Raw genomic sequence first — 27882 nt, forward strand, 5'->3', positions numbered from 1 at the left:
GGTTTTTAACTAGCATGCTGGAATGATCATTGATCTTTCAAAGCTTCCACATAAAATGGAAAAACTGACTGCAAAACAATAACAGAAAGTAAACCCTTTTTTTTTTTACAACATTTAAGTTATACAGATAAACGCTATGGTTTGGGGGTTTTTTACCATTTAAAACCATTCTTCTAAGATATAAATCACATGTATGCTTGTGCATGCTAACATCAGTGCTGCTTACAGAGTAATGACATCTTCCAGGATGGGGAAAAACAAAAACAACAACAAGAAAAACAAAAACAAAGAAAAAGGAAAGAAAAACAACCCACAGATACATGTATATTCAAGGTAATTTTAGGAGTGAGACTTTGTTGCTTTCATTCAAGAGGAGAGAAGACTGGGAATCAGGGAGAAAATTTGTTGAAAGGGATTTCTGGAAGTCTGGTTTGGCTGAAGATCCCAATCTCAGTCATGCATGGGCTGACTTCAAAGTTAAATCAGGTTGCTAATGGCTGTGTCCAGTGGTTTCAGATACCTCTACGGAGGAACTGTGCCTACCATTCTTGTTGTCCCTTTTTGAGCCTTTGACCTCCCTTACTGGAAACATTTTCCTCCCTTACATCCAAACAAATTTCTCTGAATTTCTCTTTCTGCCTTTTGTGTCAGTTGCCTCAACCCTTTGCTATGTACTTCAAAGAAGCCTCTGGCTCCATTTTCCCTGTAACCATCCATATGCAGTTAAGTACAGCAGTTATTTCTCCCCTTTTCCTTCTTTAAAGGGCCACAGCTACCAGTCTTCTCATATGTCATGCCTTCACCACTGCTAGGACACCTGTTCATCTTGTTCACCAGCATTTCCAGGCATTTTTCTGCAAGAACATTTGCTAGATAGTGCTAGAAGCTTGTACTGTTGCACGGGGTTATTCTGTCCCAGGTGCTGAACTTGCATTTGTCTTTCAACATCATGAGGTTTCCATGAGTCAATTCTCCAGCCTGTTTTCAGCCTTCTGAGCAGCCTTGCCCTCCAGTATATTGACAGTTCCCAGCATCTTGGTATCACCTGCTGGGAGAGTTTGCCACTGTCATCCAGGTTGTTGGTGAGGACTGTCAGCAGTTCAGCTCCAGTACTGAACTTGGGGAAATGCCACTAGTGACCAGCTACTGCTCTTTCAGCCTGGCAGTTCCATCAATCTGCACCCATTTTTTAAACTACCCATCCAGCCTAGGTCTGCCCAGTTTGGCTGTAAGGATGTTGTGGTACGCCATGTCAAAAGCCTAACTAGTCAGGATAAACACCCACTGCTCTTCCCAGACAGACAGCTATTTCATTGTAGAAGGCAATTATGTTGGTCAGGCAGAATTTGCCTCTACTAAATCCATACTGGCTATTCCAAATCACCTCCTTGCCCTTCAGGCATGTGGAAATTACTTCCAGGAGAATTTTCTCTATAAACTTCCTTCAAAATAACCTGTAGTTCTCCACATCCTCCTTCTTGACTTCTTGAAATTGGACATATTTACTATTTTTCCAAATATTTGGGATCTTCTCTTGTTACCATGATCATTTGCAGATGTTAGAGAGTGGTCTCATAATGACATCAGTCCACTCCTCAGGGCATTTGGACACACCTGGTCCCACAGACAGTCCCACAAGTATGTCCGCTTTGCTTAGATGATCCCTACTGATTGTCTCCCATCAGGGGTGATGCTTTACTCCCCCAAACTCACAAAGAAACCTTCAGATGAATACTGTTTGTCTCTTTTGCCCCATGGAACATTATATGATCAGTTCTTATGCTATTTCATCAAAAAGATTAAAATCCCCCAGACTCTGAGAACTGTAGCTATTTTGAAATATAAAGATGCTTCTTCCTTATACTTTGTAAAGCATCTAAGCTCCCTAAAGGGGAAAGATTTAAAAATCTACTCTCCTCATTACTCATTTGCTACCTCTTGACAAGTCACTGCTGAGCTTTTTAGATCTTTCATCATCATAAGGCACCTTACTTTCTCTATGCATTTGAGATCCTATGCTGCCAGGCATAGCTTCTGAATCGTGCTCTGGGTGAAGCGTGTACAAAAATGTTAGGTGTTGCAGTATTTTATGCCATGGCTTCTACATCTCTTTTTGAATCTAGACTGTAATCCCTGTGAAAAGCAGAAAATAAAAAACACCAGAAGAATTCAGATAAAAAGTAGAACAATATTTGGCCTCTTCACCTTTTGCATTTAGTCTTAAATTTTCTTTTTAACCAATTATTGATTTGGCTATATTACATATTTCATAAGTAACAGGTCTGAGCTTTTTTACATCAAAAGGAGAAGTCCATGGGCCAAATATTTGAGGGCGCCTATGGGGCTTTATTGCACAGATAGTTGTAAATGACAAGTAGTACCATCTTCTTATTTGAGATAGAGTAAGTATTATTCACACTCAAACTATTCCAGAGGGCAATATCAGCAATTTTTCCTTCTTTTTGCTTTAAAGAATACCAACAAATTTTCTACTAAATCATCCCTCCACTTGCATCTGTGGGACTGGAAACAGGAAATAGAAACAGTCACTAAATCAGGCATCCAGAGAAAGAAAAACAAGCAAACAAAATCAGCACCAAAAGTGTTCACATACATCTGGCCTAAATTTGGGTTACTATATTACAGAGGTCATTAGCACATACATTTTTCTTAATCTGATACTATATGAGAGTTCCTATTTTCCTGTGTATCAAAAAGCACCAACTCTTGCAGTTATGCTACAAAGAGCTCCAAAATTAATTAGTGTTTTATCCTTGGCTATAAGAAAATTTTGTTACAATTTTACATTAAAAATTACATTATAGACAAAAGAGGAAACAAAACAGACCTCCTTACCCAATGATTTTTAAAATGCAATTTCAAAATAAATATAATTATTTTCAAAAACACATATTGAATATATTTTCATCAAGGAGACCTTGTGAAAACAAGAGGTTAGGCAGGCCAATAGTAGTAAGTAGGTAAGTAAAATCAATGTGATTTAACAAAACAAATCATACTTATTTTGGTCTGAAACCTCTTTACCAAGGGCAACATGTGCTGGCAGACTTGTGAACTCATCTACAAAAAGGATTAGGCTTCACTGTAAACATTCATGGTGCCATTTATTATCTCATGATGCAGCATTTACTAATCTGCACAGTGTTGTTTTAAAAACAGGCATCACACTTTCTGATTAAAAAAAAGCTGTCAAAACCTACTAGCCCAGTAACTCAGTTCCTTCCAGGCTTCCTAAGGCATTGTCAGATTGTTTGCTGAAAAACAATCACCCTGATTATTTTTCCCCTGTTTAATAGTTACAGTATCATCCATATTTCAGAAAATAAGTTTAGTGAAAGGTAAAGTATGTTGAATAATTAAATAGGAATAAGTTGTTGTGTTCCCCAGTATTTCTATCTGATTTTAAATCTTTCTTCCTCTAAGCTTTAACCATCTATGTTTTAATAAAGGAAGGGGGAAAAATTTGCACTCAGGCTTGTGTATGTGCATTAAAAAATCTTACAAGATGGCCTAAAGGTTGTTGAAGACTTTGCATTTTATGATGTTTTAATACTAAGACAAAAAGATGTATTTTTATATCATCTTTCTGCATACTGAGTACAGGCAAAGTAGAGCTTTTCAAGAGTCAAGAGCAGAAGAAGTAGTATTATTTAGAATATTACCATACTAATTCCACAACAGCCTTGATCTGGGTGGGGGAAGACAGCAGAGGAGAACAGGATGGGACCAAAACATGAATAGAATAAGATTATTTTTAGATGTTCGGAATTGCAGATTTCAAGATATTTTCAAATGCATGACCAAAAGCAAACACTTCCTTTTTTTGAGAGAGAGAGGATAACTAAAGAGCATTTCTGCTTGGCTGAAGACAATCAGCTATCAATTCAGCATGAAAAAAATGCTTCTGATTAATACAGAATCAAATAAACCCAGTCCATATACATAAAAGATTACATTATCTACTTAGAGTTGCTATACCTTTCAATCAGATTACAAATGTGGAGCTAATGGATTATATAGTTAATAGTCTGAATATAAGTAATTTCTCTTGTGTAAATATGGCAGAAAATTAGATATACCTAGAGAGAATTATGGCCCCTTAGATCTTAGGATGTGCAGGACTGTGAGCTTTGCCTTCTGTCTCAAGCCTTTCCTCCTTCATCACACACATGGCAGGAAAAGCTAAAGGATGTGTGCCTTTGAATTTTCTGCTTTTATAGCTCTCATTGACAGATTCCTTTGAAGAAAGTAGTAGACAGCCTTTTCAGAGCTTGGACTGCAGGAGAACAGAGCACTGTGATGCTGTGGTGGTGCTCAGAAGTCTTCCTGTGTGCCTCTCTCCAGTGTTAAAATTCCACCCTCACCTGACCAGAGTGAATTTAGTTTCTTGTTACCCATCATGCTAAACAGCCACTTGTGGATGGACATAAATGACACCACCTGACTCCAGTACATGCATGCCCTGCCTGGCATTCATCATCCTGCCAAAACATTTACCCTGAGGACTGAGTGCCTCTCTTCTGGCCCAGTTGCAGAACTCAACCACCTGCCAGATTTTCTCACATAGCAAGTGAGTTCAAATTTCCATTTCTTTCTCACCCACAGGGCATGGTAAACATAGCATAAGCATCTTGGATTGATCTTGAATGTGTGTAATTCTCATTTTCCAAAACACAGCCCAAATATAATGTAAGGATGATAAGCAGTGAGGGAGTTCTAGATCCTTGGGCATATATATCTTGTATGGTCATGAGAATAATTTTGACATTTTTGTTCTGACCGATGATTAATCATGTATAGTTTTCTTCTAAAAACATATTTTCAGACAGTTGTTTCTGTATGCAGTGTGATCCTGAAATTCAGTATTCACAATGAACATAATTAGCATTTTTACTTGTGGTTGGGGGACACAGACCCATGGTAGCTGCAGTGTCAGGCAGGTGTGCTGGCACTTGGCATCTGGAAGCAAGCTCAGTGCTTAGAGCTAGGTGTGGAAACATTTGCTTATCCAAGCAGTTCAGAGGTACTCAGATGTCTGCTCTACACAGAAGGGATAGCCCAAGATGCAGAGATGCAGCTACTAGCGTGATAAAACCACTATATAAATCTTGTTTTCCTCCCACTTTAAGCTTCATGGCATATCTGTTGCTCCTGACAGCCACCAGAGTTACCTCCTTATCCATAAGTGCCCTGGTTTTCACTGCCATCAAACACCCACAAATGTCAGAGAAGCCCATAGAGTTCTGGGGGAGGGATTTCTGAAAAATTCAGAGCAAGCATTGCAATGGAGAGGTTTTGCCAGCAGATGTCAGAAGGCAGAACGTAGATAACAAACACACCACCTCACCAAATCCTCAAAGTGACATTTCGGTCCTTTTATGCTTCCCTTGCCTGCCTTCTCCACTCCTTCTCTCCTGGCACATACATGCATAACCATACAGAAACAAGATCATTAAGGGAACACTGGCTTGGGGGTTTTTTGTTTTCATTGGAAACCTACACAGATACAGAAGATTCAATACCCTGTTAAGCTTCACGTCACATATGCAAGGAAAAAAGTTGTCTAAAATTGAAGTTGCTAAACAAGCTGAATGATAACAAGCTCTGTGAGCTCTGGAACTAATGAAGTCTTGTTTTTTATGGATTTTATCTCACGGTTTATTGAAGCTTTTCCTATGCTAAACTTCAAATCTTTGCTTTTTTGTGTAATGGTGATCCCAAGGGACAGATTTTCAGAGAGATGCTGAAACATCTTTCTGTGGCTTTTTTAGTTTCCTCCCAGGCATCGTTTCCTACTGGAATTGAATAAATTTAAGACTACTACCCCTCTCTGAAATTTTGTTGAAATCACATGGGGCTCCAAAATGCACAAGGCTTTCATCTGCAGGAAACCTAGCAAAAGGAAATGCAAGGACAGCTTAATCTATTACAGACTCAGATTAATGAGGCCATTTATTTCATAGTATAACTCTGCTAGAATTACTTAAACACCTGAAATTTCACTGGCAATTTAAATGTTCCATTAAATATTCCGATGATTCCTCATTTTCCTACCAGATTATGAATTTATGGTATATTCATAAATGTGTCTGACTGACCATCAATCTTTGCTTTAAAACCCTGAACTTGTGACAGCACATTAGTAGGTTACCTCTTCTCCCTTGTTTCTCCCTTCTTTCCAGAACAGAGAATAGGCAGTATGAAATGCCATCCTCTACATCATTCCCACATCCCTCCAGCACATCCAAGCAGGATGTGATAACAGTGAGGGAGCAGATTTGCTTTCTGCTGGTGTCCTGTGACTTCCAGCTGAAGTTATTCTGAGTTTCTATAATGATCTCAGCGAAAATAAATGCTTGGCACTTTTCTCTTAATGTAGGCTTGTGCTTATTCCAGCTCCTTTGATTATATGTGGTTTTTGATTATATGTGGTTTTACTATGCCAAATTAATGAGCTTTGTTTTATTAATCTATGATATTTTTAAGCTTTGATTAGTTTAGCTCTTAATATGTACATAAAATTAGTTTGATTTTTTAGCTATTGTTTAAATTAACACCCTTAAATCAATATCTGTGTTTTTTGAGGCTGGTTTTTGTTGCATTATAATGGTTCCTTCCTGACCTGAGATTATAGAGCATCATAAACATATGGCATCAGATTTTAGAAATTAAACTGAATTTTTGTGATGCACAAATAATAGTCATGTTCATCTATAATAATGATCCCTTTTTGAGCTACTTTTACAGAAATGGGTGAGTTCTGTGAAAATTTAGGATGTAGCTAAACACACTTTGACAAGACTGAAAAGTTAAATTTTATCATTTTCATATTTAAAATATGATCCTCAGCAGATGGATTAAGAACTGTTTCAGTGCCTGGTAGCACAGCTGTACAATTACTAATGCAGTTGTGGTAGTCATAGCAAGTAAAATTTCTTAATGGTACACCTGGAAATTGCACATATAGGAAATGCAAGCCATTTTACTCTTAGTGTAAACAAGTTTGAGAATGATGATGACAATTTCTCAAAACCAAAGTCCATACACCTTATTAATTTTCCAGAGTTAGTTTTGGGTGTGTTGGTAGTGCGTTTTGGTGACTTTTTAAAAATCACGTAATGCCAATACAAGCCTTCTCTTCACCCCTCTCCACGCTGTCACAACTTATGCTTACTCAGCTCACCTCCACTCTGACATCCCTCTCCCAGTTCAAGTCCTGTCTGTGATGGTCAGCTTGTTCTTCATTTTTTCTCCTCTTCTGTGTTATCAAGGGCAACACATACTCTCATTACACCTTTTTAAGTCAATGAGTCCATTCATGGAGACATCTGAATCAACAGAACCACGGACAGAATACATGAAATTTTAATGTCATAGTTTTACCATGAAACAATATTTTTAAAGTACTTATGCTAGTCTTCAAATGCACATCCTGCTTATTCTACAGTAAACTCAAACCAGCTTACTTGAATTGTCTCTAGAGTGGAAAAGCAGCTTTCCCCCTTGCCCTCAAAGAGGCCCTCAAAGGGACAAAGAGGTGGACAAGAAATGATGGAAAGAGGCTTTCCAGCACAAACCGAAACGAAAGACTCTTGGGCTGTCACAGATCAGGAGGGAAGAACAAATGCTCAATAAAAATGGTTTTGCTCCATTTTGCTCCAGGAGTATAATAAGTTAAACTATCTTGTTCAGTCCAAACTGTAAGTACACCAGTACAGTGGTTTTCTAGTGTATGGAAATCCAGACCTTCAGATGTTTTCTTGAATAAAAGCAACACTGAGTTATGCCAAGCAAATTTCTGTAATAGGCTGTTGGATCCAGCTGAATCTAAATGAAGTTTGTGTGTGGGTCCTGGGCAGATCATGGAGGATCATATTCCAGTATTCCTGCTTGAATCAATAAAATGTGCAAATGGCTGTGGAGATGGAAATTCACCATTTTCTCAGAAAAAAATAATGTCATACAGGATCCTACCAAAAGGATCAGGATGCAGAAGTGTGATGACAAAAGGTTGAACACATTTAGTTTAAAGAAACCACAGCCTCATCCTCAGTTTAATTGCTTCTAGCCTCAAGCACCTTTTCACACCGGATGTTGTCCTATATATTCACCCCAATGAAATCACTTCCCCATGTACTTTTACAAGAGGCACTTTGATCCCATTGCAGAAGGTGAAAGAGGTTTTTTGTGCAACAGGTTCCAGGATGACTGGATTGTATGTAGGTACCACAATTTGCAATTGTTTCCTCTCACTATAGTCCTGCATGCAAGGGACAACACTGACATTCATAAAAACAAATGTACTTTTTTTACTCTGTGAAAAATTCTCTGATCACCAAAAGCTCCTGCAGCCTCTGATGGAATGCCAGAGCAGTACCTCAGGAATTTTTCAATTTCTAAAACTTCTCTGTGTCTGAGATATTTTGATAAAAATATTTATTTCTCAGTCAAAATGTTTTATTTTTCATTTTACAAATGCACTGCCACTCTACTTTGAAAGTTCTTTGCTTTTCAAGATTGTGTGAATATATTTTCAGGTTACAATAAGTGTAACCAGATTCCATAGTAACAGTAATGTTTTATTCTAAAGGAGATTTAGAAATGAAAAGCAGAAACCACATATCTAAAATGTACAGTATTAAAATGTACCTCCATGTAATTTTGTGTGCCATGTATTTAAAAATACACCTTCAATGAGATATTTCCTTAATGGTTGTCATTCCTACATGTACATCTTTGTGCATGTAAAAGGTGAAGTTGTTCTAATGCATTTGGCATATTGCTGCATTTTCTTCTGGATTTCAGTGATACTTAGTTAATTAATTGAATGTGAATTTATTCATAGTTTAGATAGCCAAACAGTAAAAATATGCTGAAACAATTTTATTTGTGCCAACAACATTTAGTTCTGCAACTTGTCTGTTGGCTGTATTAGGTCCTGCTATAAATCTCACCATTATCTCCTTCCACTTAAGCACCAATTATTTTCCTTGAATAGCAGTCTATTTTTAGCACACAATGTGCAAATCCCACAAAACCTAACTTCTACATTGTGTTTAGATTTCATGTATCTTCAACACCTAGAGCTTAAAGCCTATATTATGAATCATCCTTTTAAAACCATGGCTTTTGAATTACATTGCTGATGTGCTTTGGGCACAATTAATGCACTTAATTTTATCTCTTGCCTTCAAAACCAAACAGCTCATTTTGGAATCACACAGGAGAAAATTTGGATTCATTCTGATCTACAAATCAAATACAGGAATTCATAACAGTTTTGACACATCAGACAACCATGGCTAAAATCATCATACCTTTGAAATTAGTTTTTATGTTTAAAATTCCTAAAGGAAGAACATTTTTGAAGACACATACAAATGCTAATTCATTCACAGCAATCTAAAATAGGATGGGGGTTTGTGTAGAAAAAAGCATTGAATTAAGGAAAAGGAAAGGAATTTTATCTTGTGGAATATGGGTAATTCTTGCTTACATTGATATCTGATCAGATCATTCAAAAGCTTATTTTTCAGACATTCTTATTTCAAGTCCTAGGCCATTAGAATTTAACATATATTTAAGCATATGTTAAACACATGATTAATCAATAGGAATAGAATTTATTAACTACATTTGTTAATGTAAAAAATAATTTTAATATTTCTATATAAATATTTGAATATTTTTATATAAATATTTTAAATATATTCTATTGAGAATATATTTCTTTTAATTCTTTCATATGTTATTCGAAGTCATTCTTCAGAAAATTAAAAACAAAAAGGAATGCTCTCCAATATTTAAAAAATTCAAAATCGTAGAAAATGGAAGACACTGGCTTTTCTTCCATTGTCATTAAATTAGGAATACTCCCAGGACTCCCTTGGTTAATCTCACTGAACTTTTTTATGATCATTCCCCTATATTTACATCTACCATCTTTCTGACTTAATCTGTCCAGCATGCCTGATCGTAGACGTATTATATGAAGGGGAGAAGGTAAAAAAAAAAAAACTCTGCATGTAGCTTTATACACATTAAAAAACTATCCATTCCTTTTTCAAGAGTCTTTTTCTCTCATATGAATGATAATTCTGGTAATACTAATTACCAAAATTGTAGAAAAAATGTAACAGTCTGATTAAATCGACTGAATAGAAAACCAACACATTTTTAAATGCTGGCTTTTTTTTTTTATCCCAACAAAAGTGTTTTATTGCAATAATAGCTAGTAAAGTCAATTCCATCTAGCTGAAACAGGAGTTTACCATGGCTATGTTCAGCCTCTCTGAATGAGGTGAGGCACAGACTGGATTAGGAACAGGATTCAAATCTACAGTGCAGTCATAGTTTAATGTCTGGGACAGAAATGGGTATCTTAATTACACATTATTTCTCTGTCTCTCAGTCTGTAAAATTTATCCTGCATTTTCTTTCTCTCTTTAAAAAAATGTATATTCTTATCTGCTTCTGTCCATCATTCAACTCATGCTTTCTTGGGTTACCCCAATTTTGATACCTACTGAATTTTTGTTCCTGTATCCTCCCCTGCTTTGTCTTGTTTTACTTTAGTCTACAGTTATTTCTGCTTTCTTGGGTGTCTTACTGAACTGTTTAAATGAGGTTTGAAATTCCATCACTGTTTAAAAATTACCAATTTCCATACAGTAAAAAAAAAAAGGATAGGGAACAAAACCAGCAGTGGTGGCACTAGTAATTGACTTTTTGCTCCACTTTGAATTCACAAAATACATATTCAGCTAATTAAATTAGCTCTATGAGGGTTTCCATCAGATTTCTCAACCAAAAGTGAAATTATCTGTTTCCCTAACAGTATGTGTGAGTGTGAACACTACATAGAAAATGCACTCATCGTATCCATTCTAGCATGTCAAACTCTCTGTCTCAACAGCTTCAAACTGACAAGGAAACTCATGCAGCCACCAGAGGCTGTAACCACAGACCACTGGGGCAGGGAATCTGAAGCCCTCTTTTCCCCCTCCACAAATTCCCAAATGTGGTGTAGGTGGTTGTCCCGTTCCACCCAGGACGGTGTTCATTGTACAGTAGCTGGGAAGGGGCACGGCCAGGATCAGGGGCTGGTCCTGTGCCACCTCACGTCCTTGCCAGTGGTGGGGAAGGGGAGCCTCCTCCTGGGACAAGGAGCACCTTCTGGCCAGCTTTGGGAAGCAGAGGGAGCGGTGGTGTGGCGCTGGTGCTGAGCTGGAGGGAGTGGTAGTGGTGGTGGGGCTGTGGCCAGGAGGAGCTCATGGGTGAGCAGTTTTGCATGTGAATCACTCTCTGTCTTTTGAACACTTTTGTTACTAACACTGTTGCTGTTACTGTCCATTTCCTTAGCTCATTGCTGTTTCCAGTAAATTGTTCTTATCTCAGCCATGATCTTCACCTTTTGGGCTTCCAGTTCTTCTCTCCAGCCATGCTGCAGAGAGATGGGGGCATGGAAGGGACAGCAAGTGAGCAGCATGTGGTTTGGAGTCTCAGTGGGAGCACTCAATTTGGAAGTACCCTCTTAAACCGTGGCAGTGGTCTTGAAAGAAAATAAAAAGTGGTGGAGTGAATTATTCTGTATAACCTGTGAGTGAGACTTGCAGCTGTCTGTTATTTTTACAGAATTTATTGTGAACAGAAGTTTCTACTACTGCGACACAGAGCTTCTCACATCCCCAAAAATCAAGCCATTTTTAAAAATTCGTTATCCAAGTCCACTAATTGACTTGAAAGCAAGAACTGAGAGCTTAAAGTTTATCTTGTATTGGGAATCAATAGAATCATCAGTTTACACGGTTTGTTATCTGCAGCCCACTTGCTGAATCTGTGCTGCTATACGCTGTATTAATTGCATCCTTTTTTAAGATCAACAGAAAACATGTTTACAAAAATTCATCCATTAGCAATGAAGTCAGGCAAGGTGGAAGGCCCACTGATAGCTGAAAGGCATGCCACCTCAGCTAGCTTTACAGCATCTTGCATTCACTTATCTCACAAGCAGTAAGATATAAATCTGTATTACAAATGCCTGGGTTTTATTAGAGAAGGTAGGTCATTCATTACTACTCCAGTGCTGTTTCTGTTTACCAGGGGGTTTAAAATGTAAAGATTCTCAGGCACTGTCTAGAACTTGGAAATAATTCCTTGCCTGCTGATAAAGTTTGGGAAAAAAGCCTGCATATTTAACACTAACATGCATTTTCCAAGAATGTGAGTTAAGTTTCGGATACTGTTCCATTATGAAATACAATTGGTTCATGTGAAGCACTGCTAGACCTAGAAAGAGTCTTACTCTTGTCTCTCCTTGGCAATTCTTAAAGCTCTGCTTCAAATGGCACACTGTATGCTTTGCTGTCTCTATTTGTAGCAGCTAATCCCTACAATATAGATACAGTCTAGTATCTGTTTCTGCACCACAAATAATTGAACTCAGGAATAGGAGATCTTTCAGTGAGTAACTGCAGTTATGCAACACAAAGCACAGAGGCTCCAGGTGAACCTTCTGGCAAAGTAAGCTGTTGATGGTCCTGCTACAGCCTGATGAACAATGAATGCAGTTTTCCAGCACTGTGGATTGAGAAATATTTTCCCCAAAATTTCCATGAAAATATAATTTCTGTATAAATTCAATTTTGGAGCAGAGATAACTTTCAGAGTGTAAAAAACTATTCTTATCTGTTAAGCCCTGGTGTGTGTGGGGTGGGAACTTGTCAAAGTTCTTTCTAAACTTGGAGATTCTAACCAAGAAATTTATTCCTGAAGTGGCTGGAAACCTTCTTCTTGTTGTTCAGTTAAGTTTTCTCTCATTAAATGTAGCCATTAAATCCATGCAGCTCTCCCTAACATTTTACTTCTTTCCCCCACCTCCTGGAATTTCACATTCCAGCTCCTAGAGAAGCCATGAATGTCACCACCAGTCACTCTGACCTCCTGGGAGTTCTTACATATTCAATATGATTTTCGTATTATAATTTTGCCTTTATTTCAATGTCATCATCCTCACTGATAATCCTGACAAAATACTTACTTAGCTTTGTACCTCTGTGTCTGCATAACAGCCTTCCTTTTTTTTTTTTTTTTTGCAGCACACATATCTAAATAGCATTTTTTTACTGCTGTTTGAAACAGCTACATGCTAGTAGATTCTAAGTGCTAATTAGCTAATAATGCCTAATAGCTTATAATACTTAATTGGCAACCTAAGGTACACTGCAGGTGTTAGTCACACTGTGGCTGGCTGGAATGACTCGGGCACAGGAAGGGGCCAAGGTAAACAACTGCAGGCATTTCCCTTACGCCAGCTAGATCTACAAGAACAAACTCTTGTTTTCAAGTGTTTGTAACCAGCACCCCAGCCCTAAACTCCCACACCATTTTGATTCTTTGAAATCTCTATACAAACGTGAAGACAGAGAAAAACCTGGTTATGTAATGTAATATGTGGCCGGGTTTTTGGGGTTTTTTTTGTGTATGTGTGTGTAAAATGCCAAGCAACAGGTTGCACTGTTTGTACAAGGCTCGGGCAAGAGCGACTGAAACGAACACAACAAATCATCCGCTCCTTTCTGCGAAGGTCTGGAAAAGCTAATGCGAGTCACACAGACTGTTTGAACCCGCCGCACTATCTGCACAACAACACAGACGGTATCATCATAGGAATTATGGTGATCCAAGCCACTCATCCGGCGGCGAGCCGTGAGGGCTCTAATTAGGCACGGGGGAAATGTCGCCTGCCCGTCCCCGCCGCTGGGGACGGAACGGGACCGGGGCACCGGACGGAAGACAAGACCTCCCGGCCGCCAGGGGGCGCCGCCCCGCCCGGGCCCGCTCCGGCCCCCGCCCCGCGGCTTCTGGGAAGGGCGGGGCCGCGGCCGCCCCCTGCAGGCGTCACTCCCAGCATGCAGCGCGGCGCGCTCCTGCCCCTGCTGCCGCTGCCGGGCGGAGAAGATGGCGGAGGGAGGCGCGGCGGATTTGGAGACCCAGCGCACGGACGTCGCGGCGCTGCTCAAAACCGCCCTCCGCAAGGGCGACACCTGGTGAGGGAGGAGCGGGGGGGCTCGGGTGGACCGGCGCGGGCGGCGTCCTCCCGCCCCCGGGGCCGCTTGGCTGCCGGAGGGACCGACCTCCTTCCCCTCGCCCCCCCCTTCCCCCCCCCCCCCCATCCGACCCGCTCCCGGGGGCGGCTCGACGTCTCTCCCGCTGCCGCGAAGGTGGAGGCGGCTGACAAGGGCAAGGAGGCAGTGCTGTACCCCGCGCTTCCCACCGCTCGGTTCCCGCAGCTCCTGCCAGGCGGGGAGCGGCCGCCTGGGTGCGGCGGGGCCTCGGCCTGGCCCGGGCTGCGGGCGGGCGGCGGGGAGGCACCGAGGTCAGCGCCCTGAGGGGAGGGCAGGGAGGGAGCGGCGCGGCTGCCGGGACGCGCTGCCGGCTGGCAGCCCCGGATGGCGGGCCCGGGGCCCGCTCGGGGCTTGTTTTGGCTGCGCGAGGAGTATTGAGGTGGGGGAGAAGAGCTCTGCTAGCCGGCGTTTCTTCCATTATCCAGGCTGAAATGGCCCCGGCGTCACCTTCACGTTATCAGAAATGATATCTGTACTCTGGCCTAGGTGCCCTGATACTCGTCTGTGGCTGTGACAAGCCTTGAGTTTAAATTTTATTGTGACTGTGAACGTGTTAGTTCCCTAAGAAAGAGTCCCTGAAGGTGCGAACGGACCCTTATGATACCTTTTCAAAGATGAACGTTTGAAAAATATGTTTTTCTGATCACTCGTAAAATATTCCGTAGTATGTCATGCAAATTGTCAACAGAATAATCCACGGTTAAAAAAGCACCTCATTTTGGCATGTATTTGCTAATTGAGCTTTTATAGTTGTAGTTCTGTGAGGCTAGGAAATGGGACTTTTTTTAGGAGGGGGAAAAAATAAGGAACTGACACTTTTTCCACCACTCAACCTCTTCATCTCTTCCTGTGTGAAACTGTCACCCAAAGACAAAGGCTGAAGCATTAACTTACTGAAAATTAACTATGAATACACAGAAGAAGAACTAGCCCACCTCATTTCAGCTGTCATCACTCACTGTTCCAGTTCTATAAAAGACTATATTTAACAGTGTTGATACTGCAGCATGTGTCAGAAGCATACATTCTGATGCATTATTCAAATACTGCTGAGTATATGTTCAGTTTTAGCATACGAACAGACTGCTCTTGAAACTGGAAAAGTGTAAGAAACTAGAAAAAGGAAATGAATTCACATGGTAGTGTTGAAAATGACCAGCAGTAGTAAAGGCATGCTCAGGCTTGATGTCTTTCAAGATATTTTTTTTTATGGCGTTGGGTAATTCCAGGTTACTAAAACAATGTTTCAAGCAGTTAATATTGTTCAAAGTGATAGTACTTTTATGACTAGTCGACAGCATGACCGAAACAGTAAGTATACTGCGCTGTTTCCTTTTTCTAGTACGTTCGATATTTTAATACAGAAGAATCAGTTATGTGGGAAAAGCTTCTAAATGTTCTGTGAAAATATATCTAGCTGTGATTGACACTGATAGAAGTCAAGTGTTTTAAAACTGAATAAGCTACAGCAAAGTCCCATTAAGTTTTACTCGTGAACCGTTAAATCGAGGAACATAAATGCGTATGCTTGTGCATTCATAGAATTTATATTTTGGCTGTGCAGCTATCTTCACAAATTAAATGGTACATTTAGTCCAAATGCTTTTGTAGAGGTATTTTGTAAGTGGCTTTTTGATCTTTTGGGACATCAGTAAGGAAACAACACTTAAGGTGCTGTAAGCAATGGTTCAAAATTGCACTGATTCAGTAGTAAATACTGCTGAAAAAAACTTCAGGAGTGCCATACCAGCCTGTTGTGTCTGAGCTTTAAAACACTCAAATGCAGTCCTTTTAAAAATACTGGCTTGTACGTCGAAAGTCTTTTCCATGCTCTTCAGAATTTAGGATGGAGAGAACAATAAGCTACATATGGAAAGTATAAAGCTTCAGGGGTTTTCTTCAAGAAAAAGCACTAAAGAACAGGGCAAAGAGAGACAAATTTTAGAAGCATCTATGAAGTCGCTGATTAATTTCTTCATTAGTTCTCCATGTACACTGCAGAGAGAAAGAAATAAAATTGACTTGAAATGCAACAATTTTAGAATTAGGTATTGGAAGAAGAATTGCTAGGACTGGAAACCAGTTGAACAGGTGCTTTAGTAAGCTGTAGAGTTTGTTCCATTAGATATTTTTGAGAGTAGTTTGGGAATAGTATGCATGTAGCTGTATTGCTTCAGTGGACAGACAAGGTTAGTGTCTTTTAACTGCTTCAGCTGCAGGGACAAGATTTTGGGCTAGTTTGTCCCAGTGGTCTTTTTTGCATTCTTTATGGCCAGTTAATAAATTATTAAACTGTGAGAGATTGAGGATTCTTTCATCTCTCCATTTATCCTATTTTTCCAAACATATGTTAAAAATTAGATTTTTCCAAGAATAAACTTCCTTTGTTTATCAGTTCTTTTGAGTAATGTTGTTTACTTTTGTTAGTAAAGTCAGTATAAAAGCTATACTTTTGTTCTACAGAGCTTGAATTAATTTAAGTTTTACTTCTAACAGTATTGTCCAAAGGATCTTCAGGTTCTATGGTTCTTTTCTCTTAGGAAAAGAAAAAATGCTGCATTGCATTGTATGTCTCACAGTTTTAGCATCTGATACAATTACATCTCAGTATTTTGAAATTCTACTGGTGCTTGACAAGTGAGGAGAATTTATTTTATGAGGAGACTTTACCCCCTCATTTAGAATGACAAAAATTATTGGTTGTTGCAGCTGCAGGCAAATCTGAGCTCACTCAGTATCTTCTACTCAAATTGAAGAGCTGTTGATGTTCTTCAGATTTTTAGGCACAGTATAATTTGTGTGACCAACTGGTCTTGATGATGTCATTTAATGTCTTTGTAGCTGCAGTGATGTTCTTGAGAACCTTGCCAGGTTTTTCTGCTTTTACAATATCACAGAAGTACAGTTTTCAATAGTGAAAATTATTGAACTTGGAACAGTTTTGTCATAGAGGGGAAGTCCATCAGTTTTTCTATGGGACTCTTTGGGTGATTTCTCTGTTACTTCTTCCCCATGTTAAAGTGTGGTTTCTTGGTTTTACCTTCTGCCCTTACTTCCTTGTAGTTTGTGTTCTTTATGGTTTAGTCAGAAGTGTTGTCCCAGTAGCTCAAATATGACATTACAAATGCTTTTACACTCCTGCACATATTGTCCCTCCGTGGTCTAGGATATGTAACCACATTTCTCACCTTTAGGTATTACCTGCCAATGAATGTTTTACTTAAAGTGCATGATAGTGACTTAAAAATAGCTAACAGCACAGCAATCCATTTTACCACTTTTTCTCTGCCTTCCAGAGTTTCCTTACTTTCCTTTCATCTATTGCTTGCCATAACAATTTATGAGCTGAAGAGAATATAGAAGTTACTTGGATAAGAATTAGGCAGTTACAGTGGACAAAAACTGTCATACGGAGTTTATTTAGTGGCTAAGGGAATAAATGCAATCATTAGATGTTTTAATAGGGAATACTAAGTAGCAGTACAAATATGTACTGTATACAGAATATATTAGTGAAACCATTCTACTGTCCAGTTCTGGTGTTCACATGTGACAGAATGTGTTCATTTAGAATGAGTTCAGATATCATCTCAAAATCTAATAGGGAAAGCAGAAGCCCTGTCTTTAAGAGGAGAACTTGGAGAACCTTTGTCTGTTTTGCTAGAATTTTGAGTCGTGAAATAGTTATGTAAGAGGAAGGTGTCTTCTAGGATAAGGATTTTTAGACACGCAGATAAAGATTTAAGACACTATGTAAACTGAAGCTAGTCAGGTTTAGGCTAGAAGGAAGATGCTGATTTTCAGCCCTGTTAGCCAATGAATTTTGGTGCCAGTCATCACTTCACAAGAGTGATGAGATGTATTCTTAATCTCTTCTTGGTTTTTAAGACTTGCAAATTAGTAAAACCACGGAAGTATAGTATTTTCAGCATTCAGATGTGTCTGATACACATCACTTCTGAAGTTCTGCTGAGTCTAGGTAGAGTACTGTTGTTATCCATGCAGTACATTTCTTGGATGGTGAAAAAAACATTCTTTTCTTAACCTGTGGGAATTTCATTGCCTTTCCAATTGTAATGCTTGGTCACTGAAGAGAGTAAGTAAAAATGAAGTGGGGTAAAAATCCTTCCCAGTGAGTGATCAGTAAATATTATAAGTTCAACCTTAAGGCATTTTTTCCTCCAGAAGTGAATTTCTCCACTGAACATATAAGCATTTTAATTCTGGCTGCAGTGAAAACTCAGGAATCTTGTTGAACAGGGCTACATCTGTAGCCGTGCTTAATAATCCTGTGCCCATCATTGACTTCAGCCTTGATACTGAAGTGCTTAGCTGTAATAGCATTTTACACTGTGGACTTCAAAGAACATGCTGAGTTGGAAGGGACCCACAAAGATCATCAAGTCCAACTCAGCCCTGCACAGGACATCCCCGAGAGTCAGGCCATGTACCTTTTTCTCAGTACTGTCCTCTCAGTGTTTTCCACATTTCATCATCCATCATTGTGTTGTACATGAACAGAACCTAGATTGAATGTTAATGGAAGATTTTGCTTGATTTCACTGAGGGCATGACGAGATGTTATGGACGTGCACTTCAATAATATTTGGAATTATATTCTAAATTATTTTGATAGCTTCATAAAATGAGAAACAAGGAGCACTATGTCAGTGTTCCAAGGATAGATTAAGAGTTGAATGGGTTTTTATTTTCTAATGAGGTTTAAGTTGGTGATTTTGACTTTTAAACCTTGTGGTTGAAGTTTGGTGTTAGGTTTCTTTCACTGCATTAGGAGTGGTGCTGCATGTGGCCAGTAGTTTACAAAGATTTTAATTTTTCTGGAAATGAGTAGATGTATTTTTCTTCTGTTAATTGATTAGGTGAGACCGAGAGCATGTTAAAATCATGTTTGTTCCAGGCTTTTGCCTGAAAATTGATTGGTTAGATTATTTTTTAATGAAAAGTCTTAAATGGAAAATTTCTAAGAGTATACAAAACACTTGTATGATTCTTAATAAAATGTTCACCCTGAAATTTTAACATAAAATTGCGCTCCACTAATTTTAGCTGAATCGTGCTTTTCGGTTGGCCTCCTGGTTGAAGAGGCCTCTTTGGCCTACGGATGAAGAATGTGTGGCTTAGACTACTGCAGCACATTATGGCAGTGGAGCATATCGTGCGCTGTAGTGAGAATTTGATTAGCTGATTTGAAATCTTGGTGCATTTTGTTGAGCTAAACACTTATTTCTGAACAGGGATCTGGAATACTTGGATGGATTTCTTAAAAATGAGGGGTAAACTATATCTTTTTTTGTCTTTGACATCTGCACTTTTTTCTTGTGGACTTACCTGTATTTTGAATAAAACAATGATATGGTTTGTGTGATAGAGTAGAATAATTATCACCATCTTGAACTTGAGGAACTTACTAATTTTGAAAGAAAATTGAATTTGAAGGTATCTGTTAATTTTGAGTGTATTTGGTCAAGCAATTTTCGTCACCTTAATCAAAGTAGAAAGACAGATACAAATCCTTTCTTATATTCTTGTTTTTATAGTTGCAGTTGTTGCAAGAACAAAAATCAGATGCTGTGCCTTTAAGCAGGAGTCCTAATTTGCTTTCTGCAAAGTAGTTGTTCCACTTTGTCCTCTGTATTGCTTAATCTGTACTCATGCACAGTGAGGAGAGTAAAAAAAAATCCTCACCTATCTCTCTGGACAATTTGCACAGTTTTACTTTTAAAAGTGAAATAGCTTCTGTTCAGAAGATGTGATGTCCCAGCAGTACGCAGTGCAGAATGAGTGTCTCTCTGTGAAATGTGTTTATTGCATATTAAAGTTTTCTGGCTTGATATTGAATTCAAAAAGCTGAAGTATCAGTCAATATGAATAAATCTAGTTTACATGTTGTTTAATTCTGTCTGTATGTAATGGTCACAAGAATTCAGAAGCTTTTGACAGCAGTGGGAAATACCAACATCTCAGTCATACTGTTCAGATATTTTTCTATCAGCTTGGATGTTGAGGTAAAGAATGACTGCTGTTGTACTTGTGTAATGTTTCTAATATGTTAATTAGGTTTATTAAGTCAAAATATGCAGTAAGTCACAAGTGAACTTGAATTACATTAAAAGTTTCAAACCATGGCAGAATTTTAGAAATGAGTTAGTAAGTTTCCTGCTAGTACTTTCTTTTGTTCCGTGAACAATGTCCATGTAGTAATGCAGCTGCGAAATTTTAAAACTTCCATAAACTTAAAATTGATTTTTATTATTTGTTGAGTTTTTATTTAAGAAATAAAAGTTTATTTCAAGTGTTGTAATAGCTTCAGATTTTTGTACTTGTAAGTTAATGTGCAAAGGCTGTAACATTTTGGGCTGCCTTGAGTCTCTACAGTTGATCATTTGGCCATACACAAGGATATGGTCTTTTCTGGTAAATTTAATTGGGTGACCCATTTTATTGGATTTGCATGGCAAGTGTTGGTAGCAGGGCTGCTACAGGGGTGGCTTTTAGGAGAAGCTGCCAGAAGCTTCCCCTGTGTCTTACAGAGCCAGTGCCAGGCAGCTCCAGATGGACTGACCATTGGCCAAGGCCAAATATCCCAAATTGAAGGGGACCCATAAGGGACTTAGAATCCAACTTCCTGCTCTTTGCAGGGCTGCCTAAAGCTAAACCATATGGCTCAGAGTGCCTTCCAGGTGATCCTTGAACTGATCAGCTTGGTGCTGTGACCACTTCCCTAGGGAGCCTGTTCCAGTGACCAGCCACCCTCTCAGGCTTTTCGTGATGTGGAGTACAAACTTCCCCTGTTGCAGCTTCATTCCCTTTCCTCATGTTTTATTGCACTATCTGGCATTTCAGAGGACTCTAGGTATAAATTGTCTCTTGTATATGATAATCCACTTCAGACAGGCAAAAAACACTTGATATAAGAGAGCAGATATATCTTATAAAGCAATCTGGAGCTCTACTCAGAAGTACTGGATAATGAAGCAGGCCAGACTTGAACTGAGAACATACTCACATGTTCTGTAGTTTTTGATTCTACTTGCACAAAGAAAATTTTAAGTATACATAATATAACCAAGAAAAAACTCCTAAAGCTAAGTAACCTCTACATATACTTCCAGTATTGTTAATACTGAAAATTCAATATTTGATTGTAGTTTTTGGCAAATGGTACATGTATGTTTTTGCTTACTTTTAGGTAAAGGTTTGGTTCTATTCCAGTGTTCTGTGTTATCGACCAGTTGACTCTAAGTGATTTGGTTGTACTATTTTCTTCAAACAATTACTGATTTATTTGAAATACCTCTGAGTGTCAGGTGTCTGCTGTTTTAGAGGTAACCAGTTCATTTGGATGTGCAGTTGTCTTAGTTTTTAAGGTTTGCCTCCCAAAGCAGAATATCTAGAAATTGGAGACTGTTCTTGACTTCAATCTTTATTCAAATCCTCCAGATTTCTTTTACCTCAGAAGATGGGTTGGTTGTCATGCTCACTAGCTAAACTGATGACATGCCAGAGAGCAAAATTTGTGTTTCCTGAAATCTTGGTTCCATCAAATAGCAAATGTTTCTTAATCATAATTCTAAAAAACAGATAGGCCATATATTTTAACTTGGATGGAGAGTTCTGGGGTAGCCTTCTTGGTCAGGTCCACAGTTCAAAAACCTACTGTAGCATTAGACTCATTTGGAAGTCCTTCCTGCATTCGGTAATAGTAACAAAAATAAAGGCAAAACATTGTACCAAGCTTAATAAACATATATTTTGGTCTGTATTTTAGTAGCATGGTATTTTTTTTTGCATCTGGGTCTACATGCATTACAGGGTAGTGTATCTGGTCCACGTGCATGCCCCAAGTTTTTAATATTTTTTCTTTAAAAAGGGATCAAATATCATTTAACAAATGAGGATTTAGCAGATGGAGTTCTGATTACTTGAGCTTCCTCTTAAATAACTGGACGTCCCTCATAGGTAATACTTGGTTTTCAGGTGGTTGATTGTGTCATGGATATTATAACGCTGATGAAAAGATAAGTTGCCTTCCAATGGTTTGCCTTCTCTTGTGCAGATGAGTAGTCTTGTTGATCTTGATGAGAATGCTATATTGAATGGGCTTTGGAGTCAAAAGCTGTAAGTTATAAATCTCTGATTATTACTTTTCCCATTAATGCTAAGAACTCTGGATTTTAACTACAGAAGTACTTTAGCAGGTTGATTGATTTGCCTTAAACTGAGCATGCTGTAATTGTGCTCCGTTTTTTTCCCCTTCCCCGGCATAATCTTTAGTGTGGCATATCCTTCTTGCATAAAATGAGGATAGTGTATGACATTTGAATGCAAATTTCTGGTTTCCCTAATCTTACTGGAAAAGTAGTATTTCATGTCTTGATTAAGAGCATGTTTTTTTAATGGGGTGTTCTGGTTTTGGCCAGGATACTGTTAATTTTCCCCCATGATGGAATGGAGCCTGGACCTCAGCCCTGGGCATGTCCAGGTTATTATGCTCTACCACCCCCAGGTGTGGGAGTAAGGGCTCCTGCTTGGGAGAAGAGAGGAGGTGTGGGGCTTTAGGATGAGAAAAGGCGTGGCAGGAGGGGGAAGACCATCCACCATTGTTTATTGTCCTCATTGTCCCCCAGGATGAGCATTTTGCGTGTAAATCACCCTCTTTTTACAATTCTGTTATTAATGTTGTTGCCGTTACTGTTTCTCTTTCTTATCTCATTTCTGTTTCCAGTAAATTGTTATTTTCTCAGCCTATAATATCTGCTTTCTGTGGGATGAGGGAAGGGGAACAGTTTATGGTTTTGGTTTTTTTAATTCAGAGTGCTAAATTGGGGAATACCATTCTTAAACCAGGATAAGAGAGATTACAGCTACTGTGACTGTGTTCAACAGTAACTCAAAATAGCTTTTCTCACCTGTACCAGATTTCTCTTGAAGCAAAAGTAGCAGAAGGTTCATTAAAACACCTAATGTGTATCAAATGTAGATATACATGTAACATGCACACACATGCCTATAGCCAGTAATTTGCTGTAAGAATCCACATCTATCGTGACTGCTAGCATTTTTCGAAATACCTGCGTGCAAATTTTGTTTTCTTGGCGAAATAAATTTACTAAACTTTTCCATGTAATGCATGTTACCTCTACTTTGTGGTAAAGGAACTTGACTGTGCTGTTTAATTCTTATCATACTTACATACTTGCATGATTTATAAGTGGCCTTTCAGCTTTCTTTATACAAGAAATATTAAGCTCTTATTTGAGCCTGAAAAGATTGCTAAATGCAAAATTCCTAAACGTGAAGGGAAACGATGAAAGATTCTTTGCACTTCGTGTCAGGAAACAGCAATGTTACAACATCTCTGTTAAGAAGGGCCCTAAAGAGATACTTCACAGCAGATTTTGGTTGATGGCAAAATTAATCGGATATGGAAGAAGAAAGCTGATGAAGTGTTGAAATAGATAACATTGAATATTTAAAATCTAGAACAGTGAACCCCAAGCCTTCTCACGCTGTTAAATTTTAGTATCAAAAATTTGTATTAATCACTCTGTTACTGGGGTGTAATAAGACATTTTACACAAAACATTTGAAAAGTAAAATGATTCTCCAGGAGCAGTAATTTCTTAAGCATTAATTAAATGCAGTTTGCCTGTATGATAGTTTCTCTTCTGTGTAAAATTATATCCTTGCTTCTTAAGGCTGATAGTTCATTCAAATTTAGGTCAAGAAAGTAGAGGCCAGTAGGACATGGCTAGCAGGTTTGGTGGTGACTGCATTCATAACCACACACAGTTACTGCTCTTATGGAATAGAGCTGGATGGCACAGCAGAAGAGAAAGGGGAGAATGCTGTTGGCCTTAAGTATGTTCATGCTTAGTGTATAAAGGCAAGAGCATGTCAGATTAATCAAATTCGTTTTCATCCTACCATAGTAGCAAAGATTTGGAACAGACAAGGCAGCAGATTATAACTACTTTTAGGAAGGAGAAATAATGAGTATGGTATCTTAAAAAAATAAATACAAATCTGAGCATCACTGATAAAATTTGGTATCTTGGTCTTAAAGAAATTCTGGACAAAAAGGTATAAAATATAGGTATCAATGGTCTTTGTACAAGCCAGACTGTGACAGCAGTTTAATCTGGATAAAAATACTGTAGAGCTGAGATTTGAGATGTAATCTCTTTATATGAAGTGTGATGTTGGTACTTTTTTGTAGGAGGAGCATCTAGTCCTCTGTCAAAAGCAGACCATTTACGGTTTGTGTTGATGTTAACTCAGAGGAAGAAAACACACTCTCTTGTTCTTGACAAGGCATTAGAGTCCTGAAGTTTTTTAAGTTGCGCTTAAATGTTATAAATAAATCTCTGTCAGGATACAGTTCTTTACTGAAAGTTCTCTCTCACTTTTTTAAAGGGCTGTCTAATTATAGAGATTTAACTTGAATCTCCTGAATTTGAAACTCAAGAACAGGAATTATAGGTGACAATCGTTCCTGCTAAAAAGGGAAATGTATTTTTTCAAGTGGTTGTTTTTCAACCTCTGATAGGGGTTATTGGCAGTCTTGCAAAATTGTTCCTGGCACTGTTAACATGATCTTTAATTGACCCCAGTTAAAGTCCTCACTGGTAGCAGATGCTGATAATAGTTAGCAGAACAGAGAGAAAAGCATTGTCATTTTACAAGTCTGATGAATGCTAGTGCTTTATCATGAATGAGGTAGGAAGTAGTAGAATGCCAGTAATTAATATGTATGTCTTCTTCCTTTTAAGGTATCTAGTGGATAGTCGCTGGTTCAAACAGTGGAAAAAATATGTTGGTTTTGACAGCTGGGACAAATACCAGATGGGAGATCAGAATGTGTACCCTGGTCCTATTGATAACTCTGGACTTCTCAAAGGTAACTGCCTCTCACTGTGAAATAAGCCTATAGTACATAAAGTGTTAAATTGTCACAGGTAATTCATCTTTTGAAGTTGGCAGTGTAAATGAACCCCAGCATAACATAAAAGGAAAAATTTTGGTTTCTTTTCTGACCATGACAAGGGAAGTGGAATAGATTTCCCTAATAAATCACAATTTTATAAATACATTTATTGGAACTTCTTTGTAATGGTAACAAAAGATATAATAATGTAGAAATTCTGGGTTTATGATGAGATTTTGGGCTGTTTTGAGAACTGAAAATTAGTCAAGTTGATAAAAAGGTGGCTTGAATCCTCTATGATTTCCCTTTTTTTTGGTAGCTTAACCAAATTGGTTAATTTAAAATAAGATTTTTAAGTTGAACTCTAAAACTTATTTCTGTAAATAAGCCCCAAGTCCTTACTTTCATTCTGGAACAATTGAAGAAGTGCTATTATTCAGCTCAGTGACTTAAGTTGTGTGAATTGATAGATGATAATTTCCTATTTTCTTTGTGGTCTTGTAAGGATGTTTAACTCTGTCACTGCTGTGATTACTCAGGTTTGACTAACTTCTGCTGAACTGTAGCCAGATTTGTGAACACAGGTCTCGGAATACTTTTCCATATATTTTAATCTTCACATCAAATTCTGTGTTTAATCTCCATTAAAGATGTTAATATTTAATCTAGCAGATACAAAATTGAGCAGGTAATTGGTTTTCTTCTTTGCAGTTACAGGTAATGTAATAATACTGCTTGTTCTATTGACACGTAGAGTAACACCAGTTTTGCCAACTTCACAGGGTTTATGATGAACTCTTGGCTTTCTTAATTCAAAACTTCTGTAATTATTATCTCATTATTTTATAAATTGAATGTTCCAGATGATTGCGCCTTTCATAAAACTTGTTGTACCGTATTCTACTAATTGTTAGTGTGAATGAGTATGTCTGACACTGACCAGTGCCTTTGTAGAAGGTGCTGTATTGTCATATACATCTATATGTTCTCTTCCATCCAGAAACTTTATAGTGTTTTTGCTCCAGGTGAGTGTTGTGTTTTATTTTCTGAAATGTGAGGATTTAGATGTTTTGTACGTTCTTGTAGTAAATCTTGCCGTGAGGCAGGGACGTTCAGGTGATACATCTCAGCTGACATTAGATGTAGCAATATCTTTTTTATCCTCAGTGAGGTAGCATCAACTTGTTCTCTGTTTTGTGTCTTCCCCTTCAAAAGCAGGTGATTTCTAGTTGTGCCAAACACTGTGAGTTCATCTGTATCATTTATAACTTAATCTACATACCTGTTCAGCTTAAAATTACTGTTGTTATGACGTCTAGTTTAGGGTTAGTGGTCCAAATTAGAAATCATGTTAGCCATTTTCCTGAAAGCTTCTGAAAACCTGCATTTTGTTGTTTTGACACTACCAGTGCCCCTTTCAAAATAAGCAACATCGGGGTTGTGATCTCATCTCTGTTTTTGCTCATTCATGGTTCTAAACTATGGCTCCACATGGGCAGTGATTCCATGCATCAGGTTACCGTGCGACATCTACCATTCCTTTGTAAAGGTAGTTTTAAAATTAAGGGCATTGATGCCCAGCAAATAATAGCTTTCTCTTTCACCCACTGCAAAGCAACAATCCTCTATACTAGGTTTTCTATATAGCATAAACTGACCCTGAAAATGCTTGGATTTTAATCTTGTCTTTGGCACACATAGTGTGCTCTTGTTACTGTCATGCTGCTCTACTTAAAAATGTGCATCTGATATAAAGAATAAAATAATCTAAAAAAGGCATGCTTTCTCAGATATTCTGCAGTGTAATGCAGGGATAAGAAAAACTATAATTCAATTCACAAAAGACTGAGTCCAGGAAACTAAAGCACTATGTTGTGCTTATATTACTTAAATGCTTCTCCCTTGTTTCCAGAACATTTGGATGAAGTGAGAACAATGAAAAGTAACAGGTAGAGATAGATTTCAGTTAATCTCAACATGTGCAAAAAAGATCTGATATGATGTAATGCACTTGTCATGTTCAAAAGAAGAGATACATTGTCAAAGTGGGCACGAGGAAGGAGGTATTTAGCATAGCTAATTGTTCATCATAGAACACAGTATTGTACATGAGGGACTGAATTGTCAGAATCTGGGTATCTGTTTGATGGTTCTAAAAAAAATATACTAGAAGAAATGTTGATATTTTTATAAAGAGATAATAGAATCCAAATTACACCTTCTCACCATATAAGATCAGTGCAGAAATACCATGTGAATCTTGTGAAGAGTTATGTAGACCTGAAGAAGTGCTTGTGGATTTCTCCCATCACTGTGCTCCCAGCTACAATGTGATGATTCCAGATGGAAAGACAGCTGCCCTAAATGTTTGAAGCTCACAGTGGCTCACATCTGGAATCACCTCTTAGACCGAAAAGATAGCTGCTAGTACTAAGGATTGAATGAAAACTAAAAGCATGCTGCTTGTCTTAAGAGATTCCAAGTTGTGCTTCACTCAAGTGTAGCATTTCCCCTTGTCTGCAAAGAATTTTGTATTGGTTGTTAACAGAGCACGTAGAATCCTTGAAATAGGAGGTTGTACCATGCTACTTTCCTAGTCTGATTTAGGGTGAATTACTTCAAACTTTGTTTTGAATCTACAGTTAACTACTCATTCTCATTTTCAGCTGTGGAAGTATCCATGATGATGTGGGAATATGTGTGAAGTGAGTGGGAGAAATGAATTGGTTTCTCTGAAAGCTAGGATAGTGTATGGTAACAAACTAGGTGCTTATAATTTTATGGGAA

General features: G+C 38.3%; 1 protein-coding gene across 2 annotated transcripts in view; it reads left to right on the top strand.

The window, feature by feature from the left end:
* Positions 1-13939: 13939 nt before the first annotated feature.
* The window catches only part of USP15 (ubiquitin specific peptidase 15), a 61448-nt gene continuing 47505 nt past the window's right edge, over positions 13940-27882 (top strand). For both annotated transcript variants that reach the window (XM_084206606.1, XM_084206607.1), the window contains exons 1-2: positions 13940-14069; positions 24941-25068. In XM_084206606.1, the coding sequence (XP_084062732.1) occupies positions 13981-14069; positions 24941-25068 (217 nt within the window). In that variant the 5' untranslated portion in view covers positions 13940-13980. The remainder of the gene's footprint in view (positions 14070-24940; positions 25069-27882) is intronic.

The sequence above is a fragment of the Fringilla coelebs genome, assembly GCF_963513975.1.
Source record: "Fringilla coelebs genome assembly, chromosome: 5".
Classification (NCBI taxonomy): domain Eukaryota; kingdom Metazoa; phylum Chordata; class Aves; order Passeriformes; family Fringillidae; genus Fringilla; species Fringilla coelebs.